General features: G+C 49.9%; 4 protein-coding genes across 4 annotated transcripts; 1 reads left to right on the forward strand and 3 right to left on the reverse strand.

Annotated features, from left to right (window-relative positions):
- Positions 1 to 389: 389 nt before the first annotated feature.
- On the reverse strand, positions 390 to 4,270 carry LOC6733371 (inositol-3-phosphate synthase). Its single transcript, XM_016167349.3, has 5 exons — positions 3,982 to 4,270; positions 1,622 to 2,320; positions 1,307 to 1,549; positions 776 to 1,243; positions 390 to 707 (listed from the first exon to the last, which is right to left on the reverse strand). Exons 1-5 carry the CDS (start codon positions 4,108 to 4,110, stop codon positions 549 to 551), a joined length of 1,698 nt encoding a protein of 565 aa, XP_016026284.1. The 5' UTR covers positions 4,111 to 4,270; the 3' UTR covers positions 390 to 548.
- An 822-nt stretch (positions 4,271 to 5,092) lies between these two features.
- Positions 5,093 to 8,802, reverse strand: LOC6733374 (WD repeat-containing protein CG11141). Its single transcript, XM_002080395.4, has 4 exons — positions 8,253 to 8,802; positions 7,879 to 8,163; positions 6,723 to 7,810; positions 5,093 to 6,666 (listed from the first exon to the last, which is right to left on the reverse strand). The coding sequence occupies exons 1-4, from the start codon at positions 8,469 to 8,471 to the stop codon at positions 6,126 to 6,128; spliced, it is 2,133 nt and encodes a 710-aa protein (XP_002080431.2). The 5' UTR covers positions 8,472 to 8,802; the 3' UTR covers positions 5,093 to 6,125.
- Positions 8,803 to 8,933: 131 nt separating this feature from the next.
- Positions 8,934 to 10,435, forward strand: LOC6733375. Its single transcript, XM_002080396.4, has one exon. It carries the CDS (start codon positions 9,036 to 9,038, stop codon positions 10,347 to 10,349), a length of 1,314 nt encoding a protein of 437 aa, XP_002080432.2. The 5' UTR covers positions 8,934 to 9,035; the 3' UTR covers positions 10,350 to 10,435.
- An 8-nt stretch (positions 10,436 to 10,443) lies between these two features.
- Positions 10,444 to 12,217, reverse strand: LOC6733376 (NSFL1 cofactor p47). The gene is made up of 5 exons (XM_039291484.2): positions 12,029 to 12,217; positions 11,735 to 11,937; positions 11,250 to 11,678; positions 10,776 to 11,120; positions 10,444 to 10,714 (listed from the first exon to the last, which is right to left on the reverse strand). Exons 1-5 carry the CDS (start codon positions 12,128 to 12,130, stop codon positions 10,582 to 10,584), a joined length of 1,212 nt encoding a protein of 403 aa, XP_039147418.1. The 5' UTR covers positions 12,131 to 12,217; the 3' UTR covers positions 10,444 to 10,581.
- Positions 12,218 to 12,313: the final 96 nt, after the last annotated feature.

Genomic DNA, 12,313 nt, shown 5'->3' on the forward strand with positions numbered 1-12,313 from the left:
CACAAGAGACAGCGATTTTCGCCTGAAAGATGACATTAATTTTTTCTATTTCATGTTATTTTCATGCTTCCAAAAAAATAAAATTGGACTACCAGAACAAAAAGCTTCTTATATGTTAATAACTAAACTACTAAAATCTTCGTTTTTATTTCCTCCTAAGAAGCCCATCTTAACCCAAAATTGATTCATATTTCATCTTTTAAATCTTTCAAAATATAGTCCATAAAAAATATATACCTTTAAGGCTATATGTCGACATTATTAAGTATTTCAATGCAGGAACCTCCATTGTTGTTTCCCAAACATTTTAAGGTGTGTTCCATATCCAGTAAACTGTCTAAGATACATATGATATGATATGATATGATCGTGCTCATAAGAAATAAATATTTGGTTTGTGGTATACAGACAACAGTCCATTACGCCGTTTTATATTTAAACGATTCAGTTAGTAATAGTAGCTTAAGTCTATTTCGTAATTTATCCAACTAAAACCATATATATTCCAATTATATATTCCGATCGAAAATCAGCGATGCGGCCACCCATCAGTGACCATTGCCGTTGGTGGCCAGCTTGGCGGACCCATTGGTGTGTCCATTGGCATGGAGCTTCTTTCCATTGGTGACCGATTCCACGGAGCAGGGCTGGCCCAGGATCTTGACCCTCTTCAGAGGCGGCTCATTTGTGATGGTGGAAAAGTCGAACTGTGAATATAGAAGGAATCGGGGATATTAAGGATCCCAATGAATGCTTAAGACTTGACCCTGCTTACCCGCTGCTCCAGGGTCATGTGTGAGATGGGCGGCAGACCAATGCAGCCACGCAGGATATTCTCGATGGCGGCGCGCTGGCGGAAGAGCGAGTTGACCACCTGGGAACCCTGGGGAACCAGGGGAGCCTTGCACAGATAGCTCAGCAGGGAAAGGACTGGCTTGAAGGGAACCCATGGGGCGGATTCCTTCTCCGCACTGCGCAGCTGGATGCGAGTGCTCAGCTCGCCGAGGATAACCAGGTCCAGAATGAGCGGGGTGGCCAGCAGCGAGTCCTCGCAGGTGTTGTGGATCACCAGGGTATTGTGGCCGCCCATCATGATCTCCGATGTGTACTCATCCATGGCCCGCTTGCTGTCGCCCACATAGGGGACGTACTTGATTACCACGACGTGGTCGGGGTGCTCATCGGGTCCGTACAACAGCCTGTTGGAGGCAACCATGTCGTCCACCACGTTGCTCTTGGAAATCTGCCATGAGAAGGGGTTATCATTAATAAGAGAATGAATCCCGGAAACGGGCTGGACTCTTACCTCCTTGGAGCGGAACTGCTGGGGCGCGGACAAGTTCTTGCCATCGTTGTTGCCCAGATGGTTGTAACTGGCAATGGACACCGGCTTGATACCAGCTCCCACCAAGAAATCTACCAACACGCTCTTGATCTTGGTCTGGCCGGACTTGAAGTCATCGCCGGCAATGAAAACATTCTTCTCCTCAGCCAGCTGGATCAGTCCGGGCACAAAGGTGTTTTGCGGCGAGCCGTTGATGTAGGTGCACTGTGGGAGTGGATACATGGTGGATTAGGTAATTAGTCTTGCATATCAATAGAATGGAGGAGAACAACTAACCCCCTCGGCGATGCTGGCCATTGCAAAGATCGTGGAGGGTGACACCTCCGAGTGGTTGGCCTTCAGGGAGGCGATGAGCTCCTGGCTGGTGGTGTTCAGACCAGGCTGGACATCCGCGAAGCGCTCCGTGTTGGCAGTCCAGAGGACGATGACCGAATCGACGCCACTGCGCTCGCGGAAGTCGCGGATATCCTTTCGGATCTGCTCGTACTGCTCCAGACGAGTGCCACGGATCACGTTGTCAGCCCGATCCGACTGGTTGGCCGCGATGAAGTCCGGGTCGTAGATGGATGGACGTGGTCGCAACTGAGCCAGCTGATCGTAGATCTGATCCTGTAGAGCCACGTCCAGGACCTCGGCCCTGCGCATGGCGTCGCCCAAATGGAGGCCACTGATGTCCCAGCCGTCCACGACAATGTGGTCGGGCTCCACCATGGGCAGCAGCTCCTTCATGGGCACGTACACGTCGCCGCCGGCCTCGTCGGATCCAATGAAGACAGTGGACGCCTGGGTAATGGAGCCATACCAGTTGGCCTCCTGGACGCCCGTCCGCTTGCGCCACTTCAGCTGGCGGCGATTGGCCTCTAGGGCGGCGGTCAGCGTGGATCCGTTGTTGCCACCCCATCCCACCAGCATCACGCCCAGCTTGGGCACATGGCGACCCGTCCGTATCTTCAGCGCCGTCGTCTGGGGGTGCACCTGCAAGATCGGTGGGAGATTAGAGCCGATAAGCAGGAGGAATGGCACAACCCGTTTGGTCTTATTATAGGTCCGGCCACCTTATCGATATTCCACATTAGCCACCCAAGTCAGGTAGCAGCATAAATTATGATCACGCGATTTCTGCGAAGCAAACCTGAAATTCACCCCTTCTTAATGTTGCCAACGGGGATATCTGCGACTCGTTGCTCTTGGCAACACATCGATTTGATTCGATGAAACTAAAACCCTATCTTATGTTAGTTACAATATGATATAGGTGTAAGTGAACTATGTGAAGTACTAAAGTACCCAGGAAAAGGGTATCATATAAGCAATATGCAATATTTACACGTAAGAGGTATCGCACGGTCGTATAACCGCATTTGAATGTTGTTGATTTGGGCAGTTCTTGCTCGATATCTGTTTTTGCCGAGTCAACGCGCTCTTTGATTTGAACCACAAACATGCCATATAGTATAAACTGATGAATAAGTAATGATAATGATGATGATGATGATTGCAATAATAATTTGGGAACGTGTTGGTCCAAAGTCCGATAACAAGATGTCCATATGCCGGCCGGCGAAATTATCACTTCACTTCAGCCGGCTAAGAGAGTCGCTCGCTCTCTCTCTTTACGTGAGTTGCTCTCTTCGCGGGCATCGCCTGACAGTGACCTTGAGGCGCAGCAAGTGTCCGTGGGCGGAGGGAGATGGGTAATGGGTGAGATGGGTGGAGTGTATTGTTTGCAGGCGGTGTAAACAGAGCACGTACCGCGACCACAATCACTTGGAAAAATGGGCTATTGGGTTTCGAGTCGGGTGCACCAGCTCCATCCCTATTTGTTTAGGTGCCATTTGAGCGGCCGAAAAGGCGCCTGCGCACAGAATCACGCCACCCACGCTCGGTCCGGAATAGTGACGAGATATCTATCGGCCGTATTTGTCGTCAGCTGTTCCGCTGAGCAATCAATAAATTGTAACTGTAACGCCCCGCCCGTGTGAGTGCGAGTGGATAGGAGGCCGGCCCTCTTATCGCTATTTTTGTTATTCGGCGATTCCGGGGAGTGGTCCCTATGGAGTCCGAGAATTCGGCACAGCTCGGTCCTTTGCTGGATAATGGAAAGTTTCACTGGGCCAACACGCAGCGAAATGTAGTTGCCACATTAACGCTTATATTGGTAGCAAGTTTCAGTTAATTATGCTATAATGAGCTATCTCTTAGTTAAGATTTTAAATTGATTGTGCTTGGATTTTCACAGTTTAAGTAATAGTATTAAATCACTTTAACATGGTTCAATGGCTTTTTGATTAAGTTCCTAATTTGAACATTGCTTGTTTTAAATTTAAATTAAAATGTTCAAAATTCAGTGTTGTAAAATAGAATGCAATTGGTCTTAGGTGGGCTATGCTGGACTCGAAACAAAATAAGCCACTATTTCATCATCCAGGTGATGAATATTTTTCTCCCAGTGCAGGCGAGTGCGCATTTGAGCGGGAGAGCATATCCATCCCGCCTGTTGGAAAAGTTCAATGTGAAGGTCAGCCGGAAAATGGCTGTTCGCACCACATTCGATATCAATATCATTCAAGTGGATGATGCTCCCGACCAACTAAAGCCTTTGGTTCGGAAAGCAATCCCCTGAAGAATGGACCTACCTGGAGCTGTCCATCGGCGGTGCGCTTCACATGGGATGTCTGGTAATCGTAGTCGGTTGTGATGAACTCATCGTCCACCTGCACTTTTGGCGAGATTACCTCCAGGGTTGAGTTATTGGTGGGCTTCATTCTGGGATGTTTTTGCTAACACACTTGTCACTTGTCAATTAGCGCGTTTCGATGTGCTTGTTTCTGGAATTCCTGGCTTCTGGAGAGAAGACTGCGATGTGGTCGAGGCAAAAGTTCGCGGCGAATGACTCGGTTGAGTGGAAATCGGGCCGCTTTTATGGACTCCCGCGGGCAGAGGCGCACTCTCTTCTTCCGCGACTCATGTACGATATGTGCATATACTCTCCACAACGCTCTGCGGCGCACTTATAGGAACCAGATGGTATCGGAAATTTTCCGGCAAGCGTGGGATTTCTCAACGAGCATCACGGAGTCCTTCTGTCCGCCTCTTTCCAGCCATAGATCTTAGTACACCTATTTACATAATTCATTGAGTGCCCAATTGAGTTCGAATTCGTGAAAAATACATCTTGGAATTTCCTACTTGCTCTTACTCTCATATGATTTGTAACAAAATCGTATAGATTTCGTAAAATTCGGGACGGAAATCAGAAATACATTCTTATGAAAAGAATATTTGCAAGTCCATTATAATAGCTCGTCAATTCTAAGCCATTATCAAAAGAAAGTAATTTAAAAATCCTTTATAAGAGCTAATCGAGTCTAGGCATATTTGAGATTTTTTAAACAGTGGATGTGATTTTAAGTTTTTTTAAAAACGTTGGTAACAAAAGGCAAGAAAAAAGTGAACTAATGTTTAAAAATATTTCCGAACGAGGTTATTAGGCAATAGAATATTTATATTCTTGATCAGGACCGCTATCGTAGTCAATCTGGAAATGTCCGTATGAGTGTCCGTTTGTCTGTCCGTATGATCACCTGAACTATAGAAGCATTCTGGTGACGCCACCTCTGGCCACGCCTACTTCGTGCGATTTTACTTGCCGATTTTTATCAGTATGTCGAAAAATACTCAAATTTTCCCTCCCATACCCACTAGCTTAGTAACTGGTATCTGTTAGTCGAGGAGATCGAATATAGCTTCTCTCTTGATTTTATATTTTATATTTATACATAGATACAATTCTTTACTGACCGATGGGGTACGGATATGAATGTCCTCCATTAGCCCTAAAAGCTCCCTTAGCCTCCTTACATCATAACATCATCATAATTATAAGCAATTTCAAAAAATCTCATTACCATCTGTTCGATTGGAACTGCATACATGCATGAGTAGAATTCAATTTTCCGGTACCATTTAGCTGAGTCTTCCCGTGAGAGCAGGCAGAAGGCTTCGTCGAATCTTCTGGAAGCCAGATGTAAGCGAAACTTCTCAAAACTTTCCATTATTGCAGCCAATTGAGTGCGAAGGGAGCTCGAATTACTATTTGTTGATCAATCAATGCAGTGGGCCGGTCCGTTTGCACTGCAGATCAAGAAGGTTCCATACCGAATTGCTACGCTGGAGCAATCAGCAGACCGGGCACCGGGCACATGCTGCAGTGGGTGTGGGCGTGGGCGTCTCGTTTCCCTCACATGCAACTCTATCGCCGGCTCAAGTCTGACACGTAGTTCCAGAAAAAAAGCAACGACCAAGTACGCGGTATCAGTCCGTATCCATTTCCTGCTGGGGGGACACCCTTTGGACGAAATGTTTGCACTTGTATCAAATAAATGTATTTCGTGATTGCAAAGCGACCTTGAACTTGAGTAGCAAATACTTAAAGTATTCGAATATCTTAAACAAGCGTACAATAACATCAAATAAAGGCTAATATTTTACACTGGTGCTTAGGTGCTAAACGATACAATTTTTGGGATCAGCAAGTGTTAAAGAATGGTTGGGTTGCTTTCGAACTTGAAATATATGTATTTATGTAGATACTGGTGGGGTCAGTATACGATACGTCTAACATTATGTACACTTATGTAAATTTCACTAAAAAGAGTAACTAAATCACGGTGATCACAATCTGATAAACACAACACTTTTGCAAACATAGAAACAAGGAGAATAAAGTGCGAAAATGCAAATGGAATCGAATGAGTATGCACTTAATTCTAATACTGAACTAGTTGTCCAAAAACTCCCACTCGCTGGAGGTGTTTGAGTCACTGGTGGCTGGCGTTTCCTTGTGGCTCGCCAGTGGATCGCCAGCCCGCCTAAAGTCGGGTAGGAAGCTGGTGTACTCCTCCTCATCCCTGTTCTCTTCCAACTTCAGAGTCGGCTTTGGCTGGCTCATGACGAACTTAAGCGGAGCCATCTTACGCTTGGAGACGCCAAATGACCGTATCCCGTCTACGGGCTCGCCTACATGATAATCATCTGCTGGGTTGGTTGGATTTTCCCGCGAACTCGTTTGGACACTGGCCTCTTCCAGGTGCGTGGGATAGCACCTGATCAGCGGTTCGCTTAGTTGGGGGGTCTGAGCCTGGACAGCATGAAGCTCCTCCTGCGATAACGGGGCTAGATGCACCTCGGGCAGATCTAGCTCGGCGGCCAGGGTCTTAGCCTTTTCCGCAACGGTCTTCTGCAAGGTGGTGGGACTTAGCGCATCGGGCAGATGCTGAAGGAAGGCTGTCTTCATGTCCAGCGGAGAGGCCAGACCATTGCTAAGGGTAGCCATGTTAATATAAAATATGAAGTTTAATACATATGATTTACTTACTTCTCCATTTGGCAGTAGCTCGCCTCCATTAGAGTGGCGGCATTGGTAAGCGGCAGCCGAAGCTCATGAGTCTCATGGCCAATCTCAACAATTCCCACACCACTGGCCTCGGGCGGTTTGCCTACGGATGTCTTGCGGGTGGTGTGAACAATGGACTGCTCGAAGTCCATTTCTCCGATGCGGCGGAAGATATCCAAGCGGCGATTTTGTTGAGTCAGTGGCGACTCCACAGCTATTTCGATGGGCACATTCAGGTTCAGTTGCTCCCCCGGTGAAAGCTCGAAACACTCCTCTGCGTTTTGAAGAACGGGCTCCGCATGAAGCTCCATCGGCGACTCCAATTGTGATAGGTGCGATCCTAGAACCGGAACTGGAGGCGGCATCAGGGGATTGAAGATGACTTTGGCCGTTTTGTTTGGTGGTTCCGGCAACGGAGCTAGACGCAGCAATGTTCGATTGCCCTCCAGCACGAAGATCTCTTTGCCACAGACGCAGAAATCAAGGATCTTCCGGAATCCTCGCGCAACGGCTTCTACTTTGAGTCGCTCCAAGTTGAGTATGTACAGAGTTGCATCGTCGTGTGTTACCAGTAGTGAGTCGTGGCCATCGTAGAGATATAGTTGCCGGAAGTTGCTGCTGGCCACGTAGCCTGCATCGCCATCTGCTAGTCCAGAAGGTCTAGTCGAAGATGTGGACGCAGTGGTGTGGTGGGTACTGGACGGCTCACTGCGCTGCTTGGGATTCAGAATAGGTATTTCCCAGGTGGGACTGCGCAGAACGGCATCTCGGAATAGCACTGTTTTGGAGACATTTCCTGCGGCGTCTGCAACCCAGAAGCGCAGGCCAGGACGTCCGCAGACTAGTTGCGGCTTATTTGCTTCCTGCTTCTTCAGAAAGATGGCCCCGCAGTCGATGAGCTGCTTGCGATCCTTCTTTCCCACCTGGGTGATGTTCCACTGCGAGGTTTGAGCGTCCAGCTGGCATACGATGCAACGGTAAAGGGTGGCCACCAGTAGGTGGCTCTGCCGCACGCTAAGCTGTACGATCTCGTATGCCTCGCTCAGGATCTCCACCGACTTGCTGAGGTGCTGCATTCAACGGTCACAATAAGCAATTGCTTAATTTAAACATTTAAATATAAAGGATGGCTCCTTACCGCCTGGTAATCAAGCTCCGTGAGCACCACCACTCCCTGGCGATCGCCGGAGTAGAGCTTCATCCCGTTTTTGGACCACTCGCAGCAGCTGATCACACACTTGTGCAGATCCCGGATAGTGTACCGCTCAATAGGCCGACTCTTGGTGCAAGGAGCCACCAAATCGAGGTCCCGTGGCAGCTCCTTCTGTATCTGGAAGATGCTCACCTGCCCGTTGGCGCACCCAGCCGCAACCATGTACTCCACGGAGTTGACAACCCGCACGCACGTTATCCGAGTGGCCACCTGGAAGGGGAAGGGGCAGAGCGACATTGAGTTAATGGGGGAACCACACGCACGCCCGGGGAACGAGAATGAGTCATCATGAAGCATACCTCCGCCTTTAGCTTCTGCATCTCTCCCGTGCGGCGATTATACCAGAACACGATGCCCGCGTCGCTGCCCATGGCCAGGAACTCCTCGGTGGCATCCACACAGGTCAGGTTGAGATTCGCCGGAAAGAATCCGCGCTGCAGGCGCGCCGGAATCCGCTCGATGACCTCCGTGAGCGGCGCCCACTCCCGGATGGAGCACAACTCCTTGCTGCTGGCCATGTCCTTGCTGGGGGAAATTGCGCCTCAGGACAGGGACTTCCGGATTTCGCAGTTCTCTCCTTTTATCGGTGTTTCCTTTTTGCTCTGGCTCAACACAATAATCAACAAAACCGAGCTGCTGGCATCTGGCAACGCCCGCTATATACATAAAAGTGGGCAGCTCTGTTGGGAGGGTCATTTAAAATTGCGAGCTTCCACAATAACTTTGATGCTTATTTGTAAATTTACTGAAAATATTGCACATATAACAAATTTCTATTTGATTCAAGATGTCTAACGAATGTATACAGATCGTTGATTTGCTCAACGAGCTGGACTGGAACTATAAAATCCAAGCTAACATGTTTTTGGTTCGGTGATTACTTTATCCAGGTCGACCACATTTGCATCACAAATTTTGGAAGCAGCTTGGTTCAACGTGGACTTTTGAATTCACCGCCAAACGTTCTGAATATAATTCGAGCATCTGCCAGCCCTGGAAATCAGCTGTTGCTGGCGGGATTAATTTAGGGAGTGTATTGTTAATTGTTTTTGTTTTACTTGCATTAAGATTAACGGACGAGGATGCGGAAATACCAGCAGCTGGTGCTGCTGCTCATCTCCTGCCTCAGCGTGAGCATCCTGCTGATGTACAAGACCGAGAACAATCGCCTCAAGTACGTGCTCAAGTACGTGAACTTCTTCGGTCGCAACGATGCCGCTGTCCTCCGGCGCCTGGAGAACGGAACCAAGGAGGACGGAGCGCAGGTGCTGTGGCGCCCTCTGCCCGTGTGGCAGGTGATCGGAGACTCCTTCCATGCCTACTCCGCCTTCTGGATGCGCAACGAACTGGTGGCCGGCGGCGAAGCCCACGTTCTGGTGGTCGGAAAAAAGGGAGCAGTGGTCGACTTCCGCTGCAGCCTGGACCTTCTGGGCGGACGCAGTGTGCAGGGGAAGTTTCGGTTTCAGAGGGACTCCATTGAGAGCCTTGTAGATGACAAGTCTTCCAACTTCACCAGCTATCACTTCTTCTGCCAGGTGAGCCGAGATTTCGGTCAGCCCGGCAGTGTCTCCTTCACGGACATAACAACCACCAGGAGTCCAGTGAGGCTGCGTCTGCGAAACCTTAAACCAGCGAGCAAGAAGAGCGACGACAAGGTGGTAGCTGTAGCGCACCGTCTACCAGCCACCATTTGCGTTGATCTCGTTGGCTTCAACATGACCTCCAAGTTCGCACGTAGTGAAAATGCTCTGCTGCAGTTCTTCCTGTTCCACCAGGCCATGGGAATAGACCATTTCCTGGTCTACAACCACGATGAACTGCCCGAGGAAGTGCTTCACCTGTTGGAGCGCACCAACATCCACCTGTATGGCCTGCCGTTTAACTTTCCCTTCCAGCAGACCAACGGCACACGTTCGCGGATCCACCAACTATTACTCACGGACTGCCTGCTGCGAAATGTGAACCACGCCGGCTTCACCCTTCTACTCCGCCCCAACGAGCTGTTCTTCCCCAACTCAAAGTTCTCTGGGAACCAGGCGAAGGGATCGCTCCAGCAGCAGCTGCGACACTTCTCCTCCGAGATCACGCGCTTTGAACTCGCAACCATGTCCGTGTGCTTCGATGAGAGGAAGAAACTGTTACCCGACAACGTTCAGTACGACCCGGAGCGAAGATCTGAGTTCAAAACATTGCTGAATCGCCTGGAGCTGCCGCCGGCGCAGCTCTTGGCCAGTACATCCGATGTGGAACTATCGTTATCAACCGGATTCGTGCACCGCTACGTGGACTGCGACCATGTGGGAAGCGATGGCCTGCACGACTGGCGAAACGCAGTTCGCGACGACTTCATGGAGCACATCAACGTGCTCCGCAACGAGGTGGAGCTACTCATCTAGGAGCGTACGTTTAGGTTGAGATTTAAATACATGTAGTTTTGAGAGATTACTTGACTGCCATAAAGAGAATACAAGTAAGCACACAACTTTGGTATATTGTATATATCGTAGATAATTATAGGCATCGGATCGGACCGAATAGGTTTCCCGACTTCACCAAATCCAGTTTTATTTCATAGGTTGTTGCCCCCATCGCTGAGAGCGCATATACGCGTACTTGACTTATAGTTAGTTACTTGAGGCGCTGCATGAGAGCCGCGTTCTTGAGGCCAGCCTTCTCGATGGTGGAATTGTCGTCGCTCAGCTCGCGAGTGGGGAACGAGGACACCAGGATGAAGTTACTAGTTGAGTACTGAGGGCGTGCACTGCAAAGCGAATTGCGCTTAGGTTAATCACCTGGCTGGGTCTCCGAAATCAGTGACTTACGTTTGGATGAAGCGACGTATGTCGGAGACGGTGTGCGAAAGATTAAACTGCGCAGCTAGACGCGAACCGTCCGCCAGGCGAATCTGCAGCGTAGTGGACGGTGCTTCGGAATTTAAGTTGATGGCATCACGGGCACTGGCCTCCTGGTTGGCAGCTTCGCCGGGCGACAATGCCACTGGCACTGTTGGCGCTTCCGTGACCAAATTGGCCACGGGACTGCCAAGCTTCTGGCCTGATCCCTTAAAAGTCTGCGGAACTGGCTGGCGTTTGAAGTCCTCGTGACGGTGGTCCTCCACATCCACGTTGACCATGCGTCCCATTTCCAGCAGCTCTTGCGGAATTTCCCTAGAAGAGTGTACGTTCGATTATTGGTTGTGAAGTTATACCTCCAAAAAGCTTATTTATACATTTTTACGGAATGCACATACATACGCTTCTGCTAGCATATTAACAATAGGAACGAGTGCCACTTACCCGCGCATGACAGTCTCTAGGAATTCCTTGTTCTGCGGATCGTCATAGTGACGCAGCTCGCCGCCATCGATGGAGAAGCCCTGGCTCCAGAGCTTTAACACCACAACCGGCTTGTTTTCGCTGGTCGCAGCCGGTTTTTTGGTGCCCACAGCCGTGTGGTCATTATCGGTCATGCCCAGGCGCATGCCCTGGCCCCATACGGCACCGCCAGATCCTCCGCTGGCACTGCCGCTGCTGGTGGATGGCCCCACCTCTGCGATGTTTTGCTCCTGCGCAGAACGCATCATGTCGGTGAGCTGCTCCCGGAAGTTCTTGCGCTTGGGCGGGCCCAGCACTTGCTGACCTGAGCGATCTGAGCCGCCGGCATAGAAGGCCTGCTGGTCATCGTCGCTAGACGACTCCTTCGACATGTCGCTAAGCGTTGCGAATCTGGCGAAGAATTAGAGTTACTACTCATCGCGAACCTTGCAACTCTTATCGCTTACTTTGGCTTGGCCTTGGTCGCTGCCGGTGCGATGTCCACCGAAGCTGACGAGGTAGCGGTGGCTGCGTCCGCACCAGCAGCGGATGCCGATGCACTTGCTCCGCTACTCGAAGTCGGCTTTGGTTTGGGGTTGTCCGCGTGGCCCACCGTCGGCACCGGAACCGGCAAGTCAGCCTGGGTGCTCCAGTAGTTGCCCAGCGCGTGCTGAAGCCGTAAAATTCGCACAATTATTGAACGCCTCAGAACTTTGTGCATTTGCTGCATCATTGTTGTCGCCGGTTGGGCGAAAGCTCACCTCGATGTCCCAGTCGCAGCTGGACAGGTAGAACCTGGCCACGTTCTCGTCGGTGCCGGTGATCTCAATAAACTGTGCTATCAAATCGCCGCGCGCGGCCATTTTACCTGTGTTTTTAATTTATTTTCAGCAGCAAATGATTGACAAAAAACGCACACCAGTGTGACCCACAAGAGAAAATGCCTGAGCCGGCCAGTGTGTACCCATATCGATAGATCGCAAAGCTGCCAGCAGTGTTGACAAGCGAGCGTTTTTCGTCAGCGCTGGTCACACCGCTCCACCCGA

This window comes from Drosophila simulans, chromosome 2R (assembly GCF_016746395.2).
Source record: "Drosophila simulans strain w501 chromosome 2R, Prin_Dsim_3.1, whole genome shotgun sequence".
In the NCBI taxonomy this organism is placed as follows: Eukaryota; Metazoa; Arthropoda; class Insecta; order Diptera; family Drosophilidae; genus Drosophila; species Drosophila simulans.

Coding starts and splice junctions, on each gene's coding strand:
- LOC6733374 (XM_002080395.4), bottom strand. CDS start 8,471: ATGGCCAGCAGCAAGGAGTTGTGCTCCATCCGGGAGTGGGCGCCGCTC. Junction 8,164..8,252: donor TGCAGAAGCTAAAGGCGGAG/GTATGCTTCATG, acceptor TTCCCCTTCCAG/GTGGCCACTCGGATAACGTG. Junction 6,667..6,722: donor AGCTACTGCCAAATGGAGAA/GTAAGTAAATCA, acceptor GGCTACCCTTAG/CAATGGTCTGGCCTCTCCGC.
- LOC6733375 (XM_002080396.4), top strand. CDS start 9,036: ATGCGGAAATACCAGCAGCTGGTGCTGCTGCTCATCTCCTGCCTCAGC.
- LOC6733371 (XM_016167349.3), bottom strand. CDS start 4,110: ATGAAGCCCACCAATAACTCAACCCTGGAGGTAATCTCGCCAAAAGTG. Junction 2,321..3,981: donor CCGCCGATGGACAGCTCCAG/GTAGGTCCATTC, acceptor CCGATCTTGCAG/GTGCACCCCCAGACGACGGC. Junction 1,550..1,621: donor TGGCCAGCATCGCCGAGGGG/GTTAGTTGTTCT, acceptor CCACTCCCACAG/TGCACCTACATCAACGGCTC.
- LOC6733376 (XM_039291484.2), bottom strand. CDS start 12,130: ATGGCCGCGCGCGGCGATTTGATAGCACAGTTTATTGAGATCACCGGC. Junction 11,121..11,249: donor CTAGAGACTGTCATGCGCGG/GTAAGTGGCACT, acceptor ACACTCTTCTAG/GGAAATTCCGCAAGAGCTGC. Junction 10,715..10,775: donor ATACGTCGCTTCATCCAAAC/GTAAGTCACTGA, acceptor TTCGCTTTGCAG/TGCACGCCCTCAGTACTCAA.